The 20540-nt window shown below is 45.8% G+C and overlaps 1 protein-coding gene across 5 annotated transcripts in view; it reads left to right on the forward strand.

Moving 5' to 3' along the window:
- Positions 1–19298, forward strand: part of KCNIP3 (potassium voltage-gated channel interacting protein 3) — a 135151-nt gene extending 115853 nt beyond the window's left edge. For 4 of the 5 annotated variants that reach the window (XM_083514387.1, XM_083514388.1, XM_083514385.1 and 1 more), the window contains 7 exons: positions 638–762; positions 5133–5202; positions 12839–12909; positions 15392–15499; positions 16290–16394; positions 17957–18019; positions 19089–19298. In XM_083514387.1, the coding sequence (XP_083370513.1) occupies positions 638–762; positions 5133–5202; positions 12839–12909; positions 15392–15499; positions 16290–16394; positions 17957–18019; positions 19089–19136 (590 nt within the window). In that variant the 3' untranslated portion in view covers positions 19137–19298. The remainder of the gene's footprint in view (positions 1–637; positions 763–5132; positions 5203–12838; positions 12910–15391; positions 15500–16289; positions 16395–17956; positions 18020–19088) is intronic. The other variant, XM_083514386.1, reaches the window with a different exon arrangement.
- Positions 19299–20540: the final 1242 nt, after the last annotated feature.

Here is a 20540-nt window from a genome sequence, read left to right on the forward strand (position 1 = left end):
AAACTGAATGTTTTACTCTCCTCCAAAAAACAAAATATTGTGCTTCAGCTTCATGGAAATTGAAGAGCACATTGTAAAAAAGATTACAAAGATTTCAAAGACACATTTTGCAGGGTCAGCTTTTGTGAAAACCCACCTCCCTATTTTGACAAAGAAGACTTGGGGATCTGTAGTCCAAAAGAGCTATCATCAACATAGCAAGCTACCTTACAGTGACTCAGGGCTTGTCCACACTTCCGCTTGTCTTGTGCCTAGAAAGCACTGGTCTGAGGGGTTTTCCACTTGACCCGCACTTTCTAGGCCTGGTCCAAACAGTTTTCCCCTTGCCCATTCCTTTCCCAGGGAAAATCCACTCTTTAGTGCTACTTGCATTTTCCAGTGTGGACAAATGTGTAGTTTGTTCCTTAAGTATCCCATGAAGGCAAGAATGCCCAGACCATCAGGGGGCGTCTCTGATGCTGTGAAGATGACCGGCATATGGACATTCTCTCCTTCATAGGATGTTTTACTTCGATAAAGCGTTGTCAATCAGGAAGTGGTTTGATGGATGCTCTTTGAGCAGGCATTCTTCTTGACAGGTCCGCAGGGCAGGGGCTGTTTGGGGCCGGCGCTCAGTTTGCCCCTCTTCTCTTTGCAGACAGCAGCGACAGCGAGCTCGAGCTCTCGACCATCCGGCATCAGCCAGAAGGGCTGGACCAGCTCCAGGCTCTGACCAAGTTCACCAAGAAGGAGCTGCAGTCCCTCTATAGAGGCTTCAAGAACGTGAGTGGGAAGCTTCCGCTGGCTTCTTGCACCCTCCCAGGCATTTCCTGAACTCCAGACTTCCCCCAAGCCATGGGAAATCTCAGAGCATCTTTTCAGGAGATCAGGTTTTTCTATCAGGGTGGGCCACTGATAGTGTTTTTGTGCCATCTTGTTTGGATAAGTATTTTTACCCCACTCTTTAGATGAAAAGGAGCTCCTAAAGCTTCATAACCAAGACAGTCTCTGCTTGCAATTTAAAAGATGTGGCACGAAAGGAAAGGGGAGAAGGAGGGAGAAGGAGGGAAAGGAAGTTCAGGCACTGGTTCTTAGTTTAAAAGTTCTTAAGAGTGTTCTTTCTGGAAGGGATGGGAGAATCAAGTTCCCTGTACTAGGAGTTTCTAACATGCACACTACAGGGCTTGTAGGATTACATCTCCCATCAGCCACCACCAGCGAGCATGGCAGGTGGTCAGCGATGATAGGAGCTATAGTTCAACAATATCTGGAAGGCTACAGGTTCCCCTGTCCCTCCAGTATCCAGGCATAAGAAGAACAATCTACCCAATGGACCTAAACCAGTTAAAGATGTGATTTTCTCTCCCTGTGGAGCTGTAGTTCTGTGAGGAAAGACAGGGAGCTTTGGCAGAGACTTGGATTATTGAGCAGATCTGCCCAAGAAGCCTTGTCATTTGGCTTCAGCACGAAGCGCCTTTCAAGAAACCACCCTGACTTCTGTTCCATGTATCTTTAATCACTGTTTCCTGTAATACTTGGCTCTCAGGCATCATCGAAATACTAAGTTAATTGTTTCTCTGCCAGCGCATATTATTCCATTTTCACTGGGATCCATCTCAGAATTGACTGATGAATCAACAGCCTTTATTTTCTAGACAGACTTTCATGTTGCCACTTTTTTAGTATTGCTTAATGGAGACGGTGGGACGTTCCACTTCCTCTGAATTCATGACACTTGAATTTGACTGCAAGGCCTTCTTGCACCCCAAGTAAAAAACAAATCCCCCAGTTTCCCTTCACCTCGGCAGTCAGATCCTATAACTTAGTTGCTCATGCAACACATAGTTAAGCTATGGAACTCGCTCCCACAGTGATGACCACCAACTTAGATGGCTTCAAAGAAGATTAGACAAAAACAAGGAGGATAAGGCTATTAAATGGCTCAGGAATGCAATTTCTCAAGGAGATAATCTTCTGAGGTGCTTCTCCAAGAGAAGTCCAGAGGGTGGCAACACGAGAACAGGCCTTTTCTGCAGTGGCCCCCTGTCTGTGGAATGCTCTCCCCTGGGAGGTTCGCCTGGCACCTTCATTGCACACCTTTATCCCCCAGCCAAAAACATTCCTCTTTAACCAGGCCTTTCGCTCATTCTCACCCAATGTCCTTTTAATACGGGGGGGGGGGAGTTGTTGAGTTGTTTTTGTTTTGATTATGTGTTGTGTGTTTTTATATTGGGATTTTAAGTTGTAACCACCCTGAGACCTGCGGGTATAAGGTGGTATGCCTCATCATCATCATCATCATCATCATCATCATCAGTGCTACTGACCATGATGACTATGTCCTGCCTCCACAGGAGGAGACAGCAGTGCCAATACCAGACACTGGGACTCACCTGTGGGCAGAGTGCTCATGCGCTCGTGTCCTGCTCAAAGGATTCCCACCGGCATCTGGTTGGTCACTGTGCAAACAGGATGCTGGACTAAATGGGCCACTTTGGGCCTGATCCAGCAGACTCGCCTTATGTTCATAGCTGTCAACTTTCCCCTTTTCTTGCGAGGAATCCTATTCGGAATAAGGGAATTTCCCTTTAAAAAAGGGAAACGTTGACAGCTATGCTTATGTTCTAACCCCACTCAGCTTCCTGGTGCACATGACTTACTGAAGACCTGGAGTCCCCAGTGTGGTTCCCACAGGTTGTTGTTTTTTATGGCGCTCACAGGGACACACCCCTTGCTGAAGTCTTCTGTTGTTCACAATAGAGTAGGTAGCCATGTGTGTTTAGTTGTGGTGTGTGCAGTGGGCCCTCAACAATTTATTGGGATGGCAAATGTGCCCGTGAGAAGAAAGGGTGGCAACCCCTGCTCAAGACTGTCTGGCCCCACCTCACAGATGCCCATGCATTAGCAAGGTTGCCTGGAAGAAACAGGGGACTCAGCTACCTAAGTGAAAAACCAGCGCTTTGAATGCGTGTAACACCAGATGGCGCCAGAGAGCAGGAATTTTGTTTATATGTGATTTTCCCTAGGTTTTTCTTTTTCTTTTGTTATAATCATCTAATTTCTGACTTCTTTATAGCATTTATTCCTGTGGATAGATTCGCCCAAAGTCTATACACATGTGGCAGATAGCACACAGACTTCCACATCAGGGTGTCATTCTGGTCATGTGGAATCCTGTACATCCTTCTTCTCCATAGATCAGGGTGGCACCCTCCAGATGTTGTTGGACTCTTAGCTCCCACCAACCCCAGCCAGCATGCCCAATGGCTATAGTCCAGAGCAAAGGAGGGCAGCGCATTACTTATCCCTGCTGTCATGGGTGTGGCTAAGGGGGGCGGGGGGCAGCTGCCCCCCCAATCAAGTAAATCAATAAAAATACTTAACTAACTGAGGTTCTGCCCCCCATAACATGAAGCCTGCCCCCCAATATAAATCCTGACTATGCCCATGCCTGCCATAGGTGGCCATGCTAATTCCCGGGGGCCTTGAGGTGGGGCTCAAGTCTGCATCAGGAGGGGCAGGCTTGCAGCCCCCACTCCCCAGGAACCATGTGGTGGTGACACTTTCACGCCAGGATCTTGTGTTTCCCATGAGACCTGCGAATCCTACACCCAGGACCAAACAGCACTGGGAAGTGGGTCTCCTCTGCCTTTAACAACACTCTGGCACGCAGAAATTTAGCGGGTGGGCACTTTCCTCATCTCTTTATAAATAAATGTCTACACCTGCTTGCTTGCTTGCTTGCTTTATTTCCTGCATATCAGGATGTTGCTAAAGGCACAGGAGCTGGGCCAGCAAAAATGAAAGGTGGCCAGAAGGCAGTGGAAGTCAGGATGCCTGCAGCTCTCATTTTGGAGCTGGTTTAGGGGGAAGGACCACAGCTCAGTGGAAGAGCGCCTGCTTTGCATACAGAAGGTCCCAGGTTCAGTCCCAGCAACATCTCCAGGTGGGATTGGGAGAGACTCCCTGTCTGAAACCCCATCACTGCTGAGAATATTGAGTTAGTCCAGTCATCTGACTCGGTAAACAAGGCAGCTTCCTCCAGGAAGGACGGCAGCTCAGTCCCTGGCATGCAGAGGGTCTCAGGCTCAGTCCCTGCCTCCACCACGGCAGGGCTGGGAAAGATGTCCTGCGTGAAACCTTCTCCTGCAGTCAGTCTGACAAAGTATAAGGCAGCTTCCTGCATTCTTCACAGCTCTTTGCAGAAACAGGAGTGAGTCACAGTGGGTGTCTAACTCTGCGTGTGCAAATTACGCATTACTGAGTTTGAGGACAAATTAGAGCAAAGCTTTATGTGTACTCATAAGACATATGTGGCCCCTGATGCTTCCCAAAGTCCCACATTCTTTCATTCTGTCAGTGACTGGTTCCTTTCTTCCTGTTAATCTCCTCAATTTTCCTGGCTTTAAAAAAAGGCCTGTCTGCCTTTTCTATGGAAGAGGCAGCTTTTTATTACATTTTTTTTAAAAAAAACTTTTTACCTGCTTCTAGGGCTTGGGAAAAGTAAGTTCCCTCCCTCAGCTTTCTGAAAACCAAGTGGGATGCTTCTGCAATACTACATACGCAATATATGTGTCTGTGTGTGGTGTACTAAAGTTAGAAACCAGTAGCTGGATTGGTCTGTTCTAAGGACCTTCTGTATACTTATTTAAGAGCAACCCTTTCAAATTCTTTTGTTTTTGTTTTTTAAATATTTATTGAATTTTATAACAATTAATGATACAAATCTCATTCATCATGTTATTTACAATTATAACCCTATCAAATCCAATTAGACTTACTTCTGAGTAGACCTGCATAGGATTGAAAACTCTAATGTGAGGTACCCATGGGGAAAACGGAAGCAGGATTATCTTTATTCCATACTGGTTCATCCTATACCCTTTTCTCTCTCCAGCTACACCTAGCTCTGGTTCCGCCTGCTCCTGGCATGTGGTTCCTTAAGACGAGATGGAGTCGACTCTGTGAGGCAACCTAATTTGGTTGAGGATGGTCTTGTGATTTTTGTTTTGGGTCAGATGTTGGGCCATAACAGAAAGTGAGGCTTGGGGTGGAAGTGCACATGGGACCTGAGTGAGGCTTTGCCGCTATTTGCCAGGATGGCCAGTGGGTGAAGCTCCAGAGGGTAACTTCCTTCTGACTTGCATTGATAGGAGTGCCCCAGCGGCTTGGTGGATGAAGAGACCTTCAAACTGATCTATGCTCAGTTCTTCCCGCAGGGAGGTGAGTCTGGGACTGATGTCTTCCTTTCAGCTGCTATTTGGGTTAAGGCACTGAGCCCCCTGTGAGAGTGATGCTGCCACAAAGCTTTCCCCCAGAATGGCAGTCCATGCAAAAGCAAGAATGACTAGCCTAATGCTGTGCCTCTGCCAGCCTGGTGCGCTCCAGGTGTTATGGACTACAACTCCCATCAGCCTACCAGGTTGGCAAAGTCTGCTACATATACATCAAAATATGTATTGCTGCCTATATTGGCTGGTGAAGGCAGGTGAACATGGCAAGGCTGTGGGTGGATTCCTATGGTAAAAATACCCAGGTACCTAAGCAGAACTTGAATAACCATCAAACCAGTTTAATTCCCCCAGAGAATTCTGGGAACTGTAGTTTTATTAGGGGGTGGCTATATGTGTGCTAGAAATTGTCAGCATTCTTAGCTCCCTAACTAAGGTGGCCATTTAAGCATTGCCAAAAAGCAGAAATGTATCACCAAAATTATAGGACAGAGATTTGTATATAAAGTTTGAGTAATTGTAATTTGATGAGGATGCACAGAATTATTTGTACGCTATCCCCAGCCTTCTCTCAGAACTACCATTTCAGGGTCCACATGGATGTAATTGTGCCTTTACCCTTAGAAAGCATGGCCAAGACCAGTGAAACTTGGGTTCAAATCCTTTCTCTCTCATGCACAACTTAACCTCAGGATTATTACTTTTAAATAATATTTATTAAGTTTCCCAATTTAACAATCCAATAAAGGCCACATTAAAGACATTCTGAATTATAAAACAATCAAACAATCCAAATATTAAGCCAAATCATATATCTTTGTTTGACTTCCCATGCTCTGAGGTTGGAGGACTGCCATCATCTCACATTTGCACTGCTTTCTTAATTAGTCCAGGTGGTTCCCATAAATCAATCTGATGTTAATCCTTCGTTCATTTTCACAGCCTCTGAGTTTGTCCCAACTTAACCTCAGGATTGCTGTGATGATAAAAATGTGATTATAAAAAAAAAAAAAAAAAATCTCCTGAATGTCATTTTGAGTCCTCAAAATAAATGCAGAACATGGATAAATGTCCTCAGCAACATGGGGGCATTGCTCCAGGAACCTGTGTGGTGGTCGGGCAAATAATGTGGTTCCTTCACATGTGCTATTCCATCTTGCGCAAGAGAAAGATGTTGCTGTGAAGCGGGTCCTTTCCTGTTGCTAAGATGTGTGAGCCAGGGAAGGGCCGCCACTTAGTGCTAGAACACATGTTTGCATGCAGAAGGGGCCGGGTTCAACCCCCAGGTTGGGCTGGGAAAGACTCCCTGCTGGAGACCTCCGGTCGGTGCCAGCGCTTAATGGCGGTCCTAGCCCCGAGCTCCGGGGAAGGACTGCTTCGCAAGTTCGGGTCTTACCTGCTACGGCAAGCGGGGGACCCCTAAAATCCCAGGCGCTGAAGCCTGAGAACAAGGAGACTCGGTGGGCACCTTTGCGCCCCCCGGTACCGTGAAAGCGACACCGGGAGCGAGCGCGGTGCTGAGAGTCGCTACCCAGCCTGCGAAGTGAAGCCGCGTCGCCATTAGCGGAGAGCGCCGATTCCTTCCTGAAAAGAAAATTCGGACTGAATTCCCGTGAGTAAGACTTGAAAAATAACTGGGACCCTCTAAACTTTAAAATTTGAACTAAAAACGGGGGAGATCTAAACAAAGGAAGTCTGCCTCCCCCCGACTGCATGAAAGTGAAAGCAACGGAGCTCTAAACTTGCATCCGTTTAAACCAGCTCTTTAATCAGCTAAACCGGACATATGGACCTTTGATCTCCCCTCTAGCTAGCAGGGCAGAGGGGAGGTGAATTGGACTAATAATTGCATGATCTATTGGAAGTTAAAAATCTCTGCCGTCTCACCCATCTGAAAGCATGAAACGGTCTGCCTTTTTTTTTTTTTTTTTAGCACACTGAACTGACGTTTCCCTGTAGAGTGATATCTTGATACAAAGTTCCCACAGTGTCTGGCTACTCTGTAGTATAAGAAGAAATAATACAAACTGGATAACTGTGGCAGCTTAAAGCTACAAGCTTTCTAGCAATATTGATTTGGACTGTGTTAAGCTCTTGTTTTGTATTCTGGACAATCTCCCCTGTTCTTTGTACTTGGAACATTGTTCTATGGCCATTTTGATTTGCTCCCTCTAGAGGTTAAAGTAAAGTTTGCCACAGCTTGACAGTGGAACTTTCCAAGGGAGAAAATTCCCGTGGGAAGTGACCTTGACATGAGTGGCCCACAAGAAGAGATAGTCACAAGAGCTAAGACCAAGCACCATCAGCAACAACAACAGCTGCAGCAACAACAGGCAAAGAAAAGAGGATCAATTTCAGGCCCAACAACTGGAGCAGCAGGAACAACAGGACAAGATAAAGGGACAGCCGTCTCTATGGAAGCTGTGACAGATGCGCTGCTTAAGATCAACCAAACTTTGGAGTCTTTAACAAAACAGACCTCAGAGAACACACTAAAATTAGCAGAAATTTCAGTAAGATTAAACCAGAATACAGAATCTATAAATAAACTGGTGGAGGAAAATGCCACTACGCGTCAAATTGCGGAAGATGCCAAGGCTACGGCGGGAGAGACACAGGAGAAATTAGAGCCGATTGCCAAGAAGGTCTATGAGCATGACTCAACTTTGGCCTTGTGGGACTTACAGAGGAAAGAGAGAAACTTAAAATTAAGACTGATCCCGGAGAACGAAAGAGACAACCTTGTGGAATATCTGACACGGGAGTTTGTGGACTGCTGGGACCTTGAGGAAGACGAATTCAAAATTACGACTGCTTTTAGATTGGGAAAAAAGCAAGACAGAAAGACCCCGAGAGACTGTTTGATCACATTCAGATCCAAGGAGGAAAGAGACAAAATATTAAGACTACACTTTGAAAAGGCCTTGCAAATTGGAAATTCAACTGCACAGTTATTCAAAGACATCCCAAAACATATTTTGGATTTAAGAAACTTCTACAAGGACTTAGCTCTTCTGCTAAAGAAAAATTCCATCCGTTTCAGGTGGGAGTTCCCACAAGGACTGTCATTTGACTACAAGTTAAAGAAGGTAAAAATAAAGACAATTCAAGATAAAGAAAAATTTTTGGCAAGATATCAGGAGGAGCTACAGAAGGGGATTGTGGACGTACTTGGAGAACAGAGGAGAGCACTGGAGATCCTGAATCTCTCGACTGGACAAAAACCACCACCATCAGAAGAAGAGCAACAACTTGGAGCTGTTGGAGGAGCCTTAGAAAAATAACAAGATGGCTCTGCAATTCCTTAGTTGGAATTGTAATGGACTCAATGTGCCTTTGAGGAGAAGACAAGTATTTCACATACTGAATAGAGAACAATTGGACTTGATATGTCTACAAGAAACTCACATAACCAGAGCCCACAGGAGACTACTTATAAATAAAAGGCTAGGACAAGAATTTATCTCATCAGACAAAGTCAAGAAGAGAGGAGTTGTAATATATGTTAAGGAAAAATGGGCTCCAAAAATGATATTTAAGGATGAACAAGGGAGATATCTGGCAGTGGAAATACAAATTCAAGGAGAAAAATTTTTAGTGGTTGGAATTTATGCGCCAAATGAAGGCAAATCTGACTTCTTTAAGAGACTTCATGAAACTCTCTCTGACTATTTGGATTACAATATGATAATCATGGGAGACATGAATGGTGTGGTCTCCACCAACATGGACAAGGCACAAAGACTCACAGTTAGTAAAGAAGGGAGACTCCCTAAGACTTTTTTTGAAATGACAGAAAATATGGACTTGATAGACATATGGAGAACAAGGAACCCTCTGGAGAGAGAGGGAACCTTCTTCTCCCAAGCAATGACGACCTGGACCAGAATTGATCAAATTTGGGTTACTAGTGGAATGGCTCCAAAGATTAAGAAAGTGGAAATCTGCCCAAAAACTTGCTCCGACCATAACGCCGTGAAGATGGAGATGAAACTTACAACAACTGGTCAATTCAGATGGAGAATGAATGACACCCTCTTTCGGGACAAGGAGATTCTTATGAAGGCCCAAAAGACTTTAAAAGATTATTTCGAAATAAATATGAGGACCGACGTGGAGAAAAGAGTGATCTGGGATGCAAGTAAAGCGGTCATGAGAGGATTCTTGATTCAACAAAATTCAATAAAGAGGAAAAAACAAAACGAGAAAAAAGAGAAGCTATTGGAAATGATAAAGGAAGGAGAGAGAAAATTAAGAACAAAACCAAAATCTCAGGACATCTTAAGAGAGATCAAGTTATATCAAACACAATATATGGAATTGATGAACCAAGAGATTGAATGGAAGATAAAGCAAATGAAGCAAAAGACTTTTGAATCAGCAAATAAATGTGGCAAACTCTTGGCATGGCAATTGAAGAAAAGGCAGAAACTAAATACAGTTACAAGCCTGGAGGTGGATGGAAAGAATATATCTAAACCTAATGAAATTAGAAACTGCTTCGTAAGTTATTTCAAAAAGCTTTATACTCAAGGCCCCCAAAATGAAGAAGATATAGACAAATTCCTGGGAAAATATGGATTACAAAACATCTCTCATCAAAGTAAGATGGACTTGAACCAGAGAATCTCAGAACAAGAGATAGAGGCTGCTATTCAGAACATGCAATTGGGCAAATCTCCGGGACCAGATGGATTGACTTCCAGATACTACAAATCGTTGAAGGAATGGCTAACTCAACCACTAAGAGAAGTGTGCAACGAGATCCTTGAGGGAAAAAGGGCCCCTGAATCGTGGCAAGAGGCATATATTTCACTCATACCAAAGTCAGAGACTGAAAAGACCCAACTTAAGAACTACCGCCCAATATCACTCCTCAATGTGGATTACAAAATTTTTGCAGACATTTTGGCAAAAAGATTTAAAAGAGTATTGATGGAGAAGATTCATAAGGACCAAGCAGGTTTTCTCCCCAAAAGACACCTGGCAGACAAGGTAAGGAATGTAATAGATATTCTGGAAAAGCTAGAGGTGAATATAAACACTAAAGCAGTACTGATTTTTGTGGACGCGGAGAAGGCCTTTGACAACATTTCTTGGAGTTTTATGAGAAAGAATCTTCATGGGATGGGGGTAGGCCAGGGTTTTGAGAATGGTATGGCTGCAATATATTCTGAACAAAAAGCTAAACTGATTGTAAATAATGTTATGACGGAGGAACTTAAGATAGAAAAAGGAACACGACAGGGGTGCCCGATTTCCCCATTACTTTTTATTTCAGTTCTGGAGGTGTTGCTGAACATGATAAGAAATGACCAGCAGGTTAAAGGTGTGCAGGTCGGAGCTAAACATTACAAGTTAAGAGCGTTCGCAGATGACCTGGTATTGACTTTGCAAGAGCCAAACACTAGTACAAAAAAGGTTTTAGAAATAATACAACAGTTTGGCCAGGTAGCTGGATTTAAGTTGAACAAGCAAAAAACTAAAGTTTTAGGGAAAAACTTAACAGATATGGAAAAGGAGAAATTTCAAGAGGAAACAGGTTTGACTGTGGTAAAGAAGGTGAAATACCTAGGGGTTTATTTAACATCTAAAAATCTGAATTTGTACAAGGACAATTATGAAAAATGTTGGTCAGAAATTTAAAAAGATCTAGAAATATGGTCAAATTTGAAACTGTCAATGCTAGGCCGAATCGCTGTGATTAAAATGAATGTATTGCCTAGAATGCTTTTTCTGTTTCAGACCTTGCAGATTCTCGACAAGATGGAATGTTTCAAGAGGTGGCAGAAAGATATTTCGAAATTTGTCTGGCAGGGCAAAAAGCCCAGAATTAAATTCAAAATATTAACAGATGCTAAAGAAAGAGGGGGTTTTGCCCTGCCGGACTTAAAATTGTACTACGAGGCAGCAGCTTTCTGCTGGCTGAAAGAATGGATGCTCCTCGAGAACACTGATATCTTGGATCTGGAAGGTTTTAACAATGCTTTTGGTTGGCATGCATATCTTTGGTATGATAAAGTAAACAGCGCTTTTAAAAATCACATTGTTAGGAAAGCATTGATTAATGTTTGGATAAGATACAAAGATCTATTGGAAAATAAAACCCCTAGATGGGTGTCACCAGTGGAGGCCAAAGCAGTGAAGAGACTCAATACGGAGGCCGGTTGGCCGAAGTATTGGGAAATCTTAGAACAGGATGGAGACAAGTTCAGACTACAAAGTCAGGAGAAATTGAAGCATAAAGTTGGAAACTGGTTTCAATATCGTCAAATAATGGAATTTTTTAAACAGGACAGGAAAATTGGTTTCCAGGTGGAAAAATCAAAATTAGAAACTGAACTGTTAGAACCCAATACTAAGATTTTATCTAGAATGTATAACTTGCTGTTGAAATGGAACACACAGGATGAAACAGTAAAATCTGCTATGATTAAGTGGGCTCAGGATGTTGGACATAACATCATGTCAGCTGACTGGGAATGGTTATGGAACACCGGTATTAAATTTACGGCATGTAATGCCTTAAAGGAAAACATTATGAAAATGGTATACAGGTGGTACATGACCCCAGTCAAGCTGGCAAAAATCTATCATTTGCCTGATAATAAATGTTGGAAGTGTAAAGAGACTGAAGGTACCTTTTATCACCTTTGGTGGACTTGCCCGAAGATTAAGGCCTTCTGGGAAATGATCTATAATGAAATGAAAAAGGTACTTAAATGTACCTTTCCCAAAAAGCCAGAGGCCTTTCTTCTGGGCATTGTCGGCCAATTGGTGACAAAGAAGGATAGAACTTTTTTTATGTATGCTACAACAGCGGCAAGAATACTCATCGCAAAGTATTGGAAGACACAAGATTTACCCACTCTGGAAGAATGGCAGATGAAAGTGATGGACTATATGACATTGGCCGAGATGACAGGCAGAATCCGTGACCAACGAAAAGAGACGGTGGAAGAAGACTGGAGAAAATTTAAAAGTTATCTGAAGGACTATTATAAACTTAATGAATGTTAAAAATGTCGTGGTTTTCAGAAACAAGGGGGTACAGGGATATATGGTTAGAAGATAGAAAAGAACTAAGTTGACAGAGACTTGAAAGCAATAACTGGGAGTTGCTAGTTGAAGTATGGACATTGGGATGCAGAGAGGGGGGGGTATGGGGAAGTCCAAGAAAAGAGGTTTATAAGAAAATATGTACGAAACTATGCGTGTTTGTTTGTCATTTTCATTGTTTGTTTGTCTTTTTAAAATGTTGTAAAACCAATAAAAATTTTATAAAAAAAAAAAAAAGACTCCCTGCTGGAAGCCCCTGAAGAGCCCCCGCCAGTCAGCACTGACTAGGATTGAGGAAGATCTGTGGCCCCCTGGATGTCACTGGACTCTGGCTCCCATCAAGCCCAGCCAGCGAGCTGCTTGACTACAACTCCCATCATCAACCATCATCAAGGATGATGGGAATTGGAGTCGAGCAAGTCTGGAGGGCTCCCACCATGCTGAGCTAAATGAACCAACCCGCCTGGCAGTATCCAGCACCTTCCTGTGTTCCTGCTTCGTAGGCAGAGTGAATAAGCAAGACCCCACAAGCCCCTGTAGCCCACCTGCTTCTGCTGTTCCCTCTGCAGATGCCACCATGTATGCGCATTTCCTGTTCAATGCCTTTGATGTGGACCGGAATGGAGCCATCCGCTTCGAGGTAAAGTGCTCTTCTCTCTGTTCCTTGGGTTGTGGCTCCAGGCAGTCCTTGGTGAACCATTTGGGAGGTAAAACCGGTCAGAAGCAATGGGACAGGTGGGGAAGGCCTCTCTTCTCGTGATCTACACGCCAACAATTCTTTTGCTGAACATCACCTTGCTCAAAGAGGTTTTGGGTTGGGTACAAAACCCTGCCAAGCCTGTTTCCCAGAGGCGAAAGTAAGGGTGAACAGGTATACTTTTAATCTGCAGGCTGTTGCTCTGTGGAAAAAAACCCAAATGGTGCTTTCTTGGGTGCCATTTCCCAGCCTCAAACATACCCCACAAGTGTTCCATTTTAAGCGGGACATCCAGAATCCCAGAAGCCAATCCCAGCTTCTGCTTGCATCCCAGAATGTCCCTTTTTCAGTCCTGCGCTTTGGTGTGAGTCCTTGCCCCAGACCAAAAGAACCCTGCTGAGAGCTGGATCAGAGAGCTGGACCAGAAAGCGTATCCCTTCTGATGTCCTGATTTGGGGAATGAAAATGTTGGAGGGTATGCTTCAGGATCTGTCACTGGAAGGACAGATCGTGAAGCTGAGGCTCCAATACTTTGGCCACCTCATGAGAAGAAAAGACTCCCTGGAAAAGACCCTGATGTTGGGAAAGATGGAGGGCACAAGGACAAGGGGACGACAGAGGATGAGATGGCTGGACACTGTTCTCGAAGAACATGAGTTTGGCCAAACTGTGGTAGGCAGTGGAAGACAGGAGTGCCTGGTGTGCTCTGGTCCAGGGGGTCATGAAGAGTCAGACACGACTAAACGACTAAACAACAACAACATGCCTTCAGCTGATGCACCATATTCACCAGGACTGAAGGGGGGGGTGAAGGGGGAGGTGCAGAGCAAAGAGGCACAGGTTGTCTTGACATAGATGTCAGCAGCAGGTGGAAACCTTTTGGAGCAGTGGGCACATTTGGAATTTTGACAAAGTGCTGTGGGTGCAAGGCACAAAATGGCAGCTACAGGGGCTCGGCATAATGGCAAGATCAGAAAAAGAGGCAGGACCACAAAATGGTGAGGGGATGCCCCCCCCCGACACACCAGCTGCCCCATCAATGGGAGAATGGCACCCACATCATCTACTGCTGCACTTGCTGACAAAGAGAAGCTCGTTGCGCCTCTCCTCTGTTCAGAATGGATGAAACCTTTCACAGGTGCCATAGTGCATGCAGGCACATGGGAGCATTCTGTTGGTCTCCCCTGCTCGGGGGTCAGTATATCCCCTGCAGGCTTCCTTTGCCAGTGCCAGCTCCCAATTTTGCGGCAGAGGGGCTTGAGCAAGATCCCTTAAGGTAGCCCTTTAGGAGAAGGAAAACTCTGGTCCTAAACCTTCAATGCCTTGTGGGGTCTTCAAGAGAAGAAAAGGCTAAGGAGTAAATCCTGCTCAAATCCGGAGTAGGGTCCCTACGACAGTTGGATGGCACCTTCCGGCAACTCCTGCAGCCAAGCTGGTGCCAAACATCTAGCTCTGCTTTCCTTTGGACCCCATCAGTGAGGCCGGGGGTGAGGGGAGGTCTTGTCATCTGGGCCAGCCAGGACCTCCCTGCACGCTGCCCAGGCTTGCACCCCAGGGAGGTCACTTTGGTGGTGCTAATACAGCGGTTTGATGGAGGCACACTCCACTGTCTCTTGAGACAGACAGATGCCAACAGCAGCAACATATAGTTAACAACTATTAGTTGTGTACATTGCTTCCAATAGGTCTACTTCAGGTATGAATAACATTGGATGCAACACAGAATTGGAAGGTGTCGGCATAAAAACCGCTCTTGAATCTGCAATAGAAAAGCCTTAATTGGCCTTAAGGAAATTCACAGACGTAGCAAATTTCAGAGAAGCAGGGAGAGTTCTAGCGTCGTTGGGGAGGTCCTGAGACTTTGCAGATTATACACAGTACACACATTACAAAGGCACTGCATGGAAAGGCTGTAGCTCAGTTGTAGAGCATCTGTCCTGCATGCAGAAGGTCCCAGGTTCAGTCCCCAGCATCTCCAGGTAGGACTGAAACTCCCTGTCTGGATCCCTGGGGAGCCACTTGAAGGGCTTGTCCACACTTCTGTTTGTTCTGTGCTTTCTAGGCATGGGTCCGAGAGGTTTTACATTTGCCCCCCTGCTTTCCCTGGGAAACCTGCTGTTTACCACTGAATGTCCTTTGGGTTTCCTGTGGATTGACGCTTCTTCTGATTCAGTGATAAACAGCAGGTTTTCCTGGGGAAAGTGGCAGGGCATATGAAAAACCTCTTGGAGCCGTCCCTAGAAAACACTGGGCAGCCAGCTGGACCAAAGGCCTGAATCAGCATAAGGCTCCTGTGCTCTTGTGTTCTTACTATTACGTCCCATTTGGCCGGAAGTGGCTGCCTGAGAGTGGAGGGGAGGTGTGCTCTTTTCATGGGAGCTGCACCATGGGATACCCAATTGCTCTGCCCCTTCCTCTCTTGCAGGATTTTGTCATTGGCCTCTCCATCTTGTTGCGTGGGACGGTGCATGAGAAGCTCAAGTGGGCATTCAACCTTTATGACATCAACAAGGATGGCTATATCACCAAGGAGGTGAGTTCTGTGTTTGTGTGTGTGTGTGTGTGTGTGTGAGAGAGAGAGAGAGAGAGAGAGAGAGCGCTTGTGCTCATGCTCTGGCATCCTTGAGGCTACCTTTTAATATGTCTCTACTGTCCTTACTTACAACATAAACCTTGTCTGTCCCTAGTAAAGCGTTGTCCCATCTTTGCCTTTGGGGATGATTTGTTAAAACTGTCCTTCTTGGTAGTATGACGTTTTTAGAGTCCCTGTTCTTCAGGGTTTAGCTCTGGCCTCATTCAGATGACACCTATTTATTGAGCATTCATCCCGATTTGTTTGCACAGCTCTATACTTCATCAGGCCAAGGCATTCAGATGGATACTGGGACCTTCTGCAGGCAGAACACATACTCTCCTACTGCGCCACACTCCTTGCGGTTTGAAGAAAGGGGTGGTTTAAATAGGAAGCTGCCTTATCTCACGTCAGACCACTGAGTCCATCTAGCTCAGCAAAGTGTGCACTGCCTGGCAGGGGGTCTCGAGGGAGGAGTCTTTCCCAGCCCTACTTGGAGATGCTGGGGATTAAATCTGGGGCCTTTTGCATGCAAGTTAGATGCTCTAGCCACTCAGCTACAGCCTCTTCCCCCGGCTGGAAGTCAGGGCTGATTAAGAAGTGCAAAAATCCTTTACATGACTCTTAAGCTCCTTGCCTTTGAGCAGAGTCAAACTAAAGAGTCCACTAAAGACAGAAAAGGAGTGGGGAGAAAGCTGGCTTCACCCAGCCTCTTGACTGCTCTGAAAGCTTTGCTGTCCTTCTCTGCCAGGAGATGTTGGCAATAATGAAGTCCATCTATGACATGATGGGCCGCTACACCTACCCAATCTTGCGGGAAGATGCTCCCATTGAACACGTGGAGAAGTTCTTCCAGGTAAGGGGACTGGGGGTGCGGGGCAGCAGGTAATTCCTCGATTAGCCAAGAAAGCAGCTGGGAGGCGCTGAAAAGGAGCAGGCAAGGTGGCGACGGAAGTTACAGGTGCCTGAAGCTGTTGTGTAGACACAAAAGTCCATGGCAGGATGGTGCAATTCTCTGCAAGCGCCTGCTGTGTGTTTTCCTTCCAGGTGTACCTGGACCACGACTCCCATCATCCTTGGCCATGGCTCATGTTAGCGAAGACTGAGGGGCACTGGACTGTCTCACCCCAGATATTCCTGCCTGACAACTGCAGTCCTCAGCTGGGGTATTGCATGCCCCAGAGCTGCACTTACTGTGCATGCCAGAGACTGAGGGCAGTGTCTGACTAACGTGTCCTGTCAGCAAAAGGGCTTCTGCTTGCTCAGTGAAGCATCCCTGCCACACACCTTCAGATGTGCTCTGGAGGGTTGGGGAACTCCTAGGGCAGATTTAAAGAGAGGAGAGGAAGGAAAGTTCAGTTGCACAAGCAGAAATCCTAGCAGCAACAGGCGGCCTTAATTGGATACCGCCCTGAGGGTTGAATCCAGTGCTTTCCCCCCCAGGGGGTACTTAATGGTATGCAGTACCGGCACTTCTTTTTTTAGTTTGAAAGTGTGACACTTGTAACAACTTCATGGTGAGCACAGACACCTATTTTTCTAGGAAAAGGGCACTGGTTTCATCCATCCGTGTCATCTCATCCACACAAGGACTTCCTTTTGTGCAATGGAGCTTGCCCTCCTTTCCTTCCCCTACATGCCCCCCAATCTGTTTGGGGGTTCCCACAACCGTCTGCGACAGACTTGGGGGACAGGTGAGTGAGGGGAAGAAAGAGTTCATCGCGCAAGCAGGTTTCCTTGCACAACCCCAAGGTTTTTAGTGTTGCAGCTCCAGCCTTCTGGAATCAGTGCCCAGCTGAAATTAGCCAAGCACCAAGCCTTCTGATGTTGGTTGAAGATGGTTTTTGTTTAAGAAGGCTTTCCCCTGTCATTTTATGGAATAATAAACATACAGTTTTCAAAATGGTTTTATTGCTTTTGTTTTACTGAGTTTGTAATCTTTTGCATTTTATCTTGTTTTGCTGTACATTACTTTGGTAGTAACTTTTTGTGGTTTATAAATCTGCAGATAAATAAATAACTGGTGGAGGCCCCAGGTTCTTACTTAAGGACTTCCTAAGTCTCTGCTTCATGTTTATGAAGCAAGCATTCTGGTGAAGCAAAACTAGCCTCAGCTGGGGGTGGGGGTTGCCGTTTCCTGAGGCTGTTATGTTATGGAAGTTTGAGTGCTGTCCATCAGAGCACATTGGGACTTAACAGCAGATGCTGATTCAGACTGCCAATGGAAGCAGAGGCAGAAGCTGCAGGAAAGGGGAAAGGGAACCTCTCAATGGACTGTCCAGTGGGGCACTGCGGGCACCTCAGGCAGGCTTGCACACCCTGGGGGAGGAGAAGGGTGGGGCAGTGCATTTATAGGGTCTGGGCTCTGTGTATCTGGGTCAGGCATCTGTTACTCACACAGCGCATTTTGCATTTCAGAAAATGGACAAAAATCAGGATGGCGTGGTCACTATAGAGGAGTTCCTAGAGACTTGTCAGAAGGTGAGCTCAAGAACAGCCCCACAGAATCCTGCAGCAAGAGACCAACAGCCTGGTGCTCTTTTTAAAAGGAGTGGGGGCAGTGTGCTTTTTTATTTAAAAGGTTTAAAGCTTTTCTGTTTAAGGGGTCCAATAAATACCCACTTTCAAGCTGAGTATGAAAATCTGAAATCATTGGGAACACTTCTTATAAAAAATATTTTTTTAATTTGGAGGTGTTGGCAATTCAAAACTGATTCAAAATGACAGTGGAAATGTAGCAGTTGTGCTGGTTTGTATAGTTGGCATGGACACCGTCCAATAGGCACTGACCATGGCTCATGCATGCCCACCAGAGGAAATTCAGCCATCATGCTTGTTGAGGAAATAATCCCTGGATTCCACTATAACTCCATGATCTTCCATTATCACAGTGTTTCCAGAATGTCAGAGAGCTGGCACATTTATTGCAGAATTATGATTGGAGGGACACGCTTTCCCTCTTTGTGTAAGGCTTGCCCACTGCATGAGTCACTGATCTGGATTTGCCTCCTGGTTTGTGGATATAAGCCCAGATCAGTGACTTAAGCAGAGATGTAGCAAGCAGCCTCCTCTGATTCTGCTGCCTCTTTGCACTGAGAATTATTGAGCCATTTAGTCAGACCTGTTGCAGAGACAAGCAGAAGTACCCATCCCCATCAGAGGCTGATTGAAGATGCTAAGGCCACAGCAATGAATCTTGCAGGGTGGCACTGGGCACCCTCCTCTGTGTAGAGGAGTGCTTTGGGCTTCCTTACCAGAATCTTTAATGAGGGTTTAATGTATTTCTTACTGCATGAAGTTTGGGAATTCCTCTAGGATAAGCCTAAAGATGATCTTTGTTCACATTTTTCATCCCAGCCTCGTGCCTGAGCAGTGCTGCTATTGTGCTTGTTCCCAGCTGGCCGGCTCCCCATGGGGACATCTGGTCAGCGCCTGGGAGAGCAGGAAGCTCACTGGATGGGCTGCTGGCCTGACCCAGCAGGTGCTCTTCTTAGGTTCCTAGTCAGTCACTCAGACCTCCTCTCTCTTTCTCTCTGTCTCCCTGCATCAGGATGAGAACATCATGACCTCCATGCAGCTGTTTGAGAATGTCATCTAGGGCGCCACCGCCAGGGATCCCGCCACGTCTCTCCCGCCCCACCTGCCTCCTTGGCCTGCACTTGGACAGACCTGTCCATCTTTCTTGTGAAGCACACACGTCTTTCCGAGGAAACCAAGAAAACAACCAAAAAACTCTTTTTTATATTTCAGGGCGGGGGGGGGGGAATAAAAGACAAAAAGGGAAAGAGATGCTGTTTGCTTGCAAGATTTGCTGGATGCTCACAACTGAATGTCTAGGAGCCGAGGGATTGGCGGGGGGGGGGGCTGGGGGGGTGACTGGGCTCTTACAGGAATCTCTGGTACAGCAGGGAATTGCTCTGAGAGAAGAGATGCCTCATCGGCCCAGGGAAAGATATTTTTCTAGCAGCACATTGGAGAAGGATTCTGCTTTTCTGAGAGTGAATGGCAGCACTTCTCCTCCCCCAAATTTATTAAGCTCCATTTCTCAAACACCAAATCCTTCAGTACTTGAATAGGGCTGTTTTCCCCTTCAGAGTTGTGCTCTTGCACAGCTGCTGTTCATTTCAGCCAGCCTTGAATAGGGAACGACCGTTTTGCACACCCGCCATCCCTCATGGGGGGCCATCTCTGCCCCCACCCCCAGCTGGGCCCTCCTGCTCCACATTCTGCATTTCACATTTCCCCCGCCCCCCACTCTCCCTTCAGCTGAAGTGAGAGGAACAGGAGAAGGGTGCACAAGTCGCTTTGGAAACCCTGACTCCTGACTGACTGTGGCTTGCAGTGGCTGTTGGGAGGTGTGCAAGAGCAGCAGCAGCAGCAGCAGCAGCAGAAGAGCTCTCTGGATGTGTGTGAGCTCTGCAGAGTTGCACCACTGCAGGCAAGTCCTGATCTCCATTAGCCAGTGCTCGGTTGACATATTCTCATGGAAAGCAGGAGGATGGTATAGACTTCAAAGTCCTTGGCCTTGTTATGGCCCACATGCCTCTTCTGCTGCATATACACACACAACCTTTAAAGCAAATTCGAAGCATATTTTTTCCCTCAAAGAATTCTGGGCACTGTAGTTTGCTGTTCCCAGAGTTACAATTCCCAGCAACTCTTGACAACAGTGCCCAGAATTCTTTGAGGGAATGTCCTTCAAATGTGCTTTAAAGGCAGAGGGTATACACAGCATATGCAAGTGGTCCCACCAGAGATGTTTTCCACATTGGTCTGCTCCATAGCTCCTGGGAATTTGCAGAGGGCTCTTGGATGCATTCTAGGGCATAGACACAATTTATGCGGGTGGTTGGGATACATTTTACAGGTCATGTAAAATGCATCCTGGAAGGTGTCCCAGAATGTTGAGCAAGCTGCCATTCAGAGAATCCTGACTGCCCTTTCCTGACCTTCCTCTCCCTTAATGAGGAAGTCCAGGGATTGCAGAAATTTGAAAAGCAGA

This window comes from Podarcis liolepis (assembly GCF_965112155.1).
Source record: "Podarcis liolepis genome assembly, chromosome: 7".
Lineage (NCBI taxonomy): Eukaryota > Metazoa > Chordata > Lepidosauria > Squamata > Lacertidae > Podarcis > Podarcis liolepis.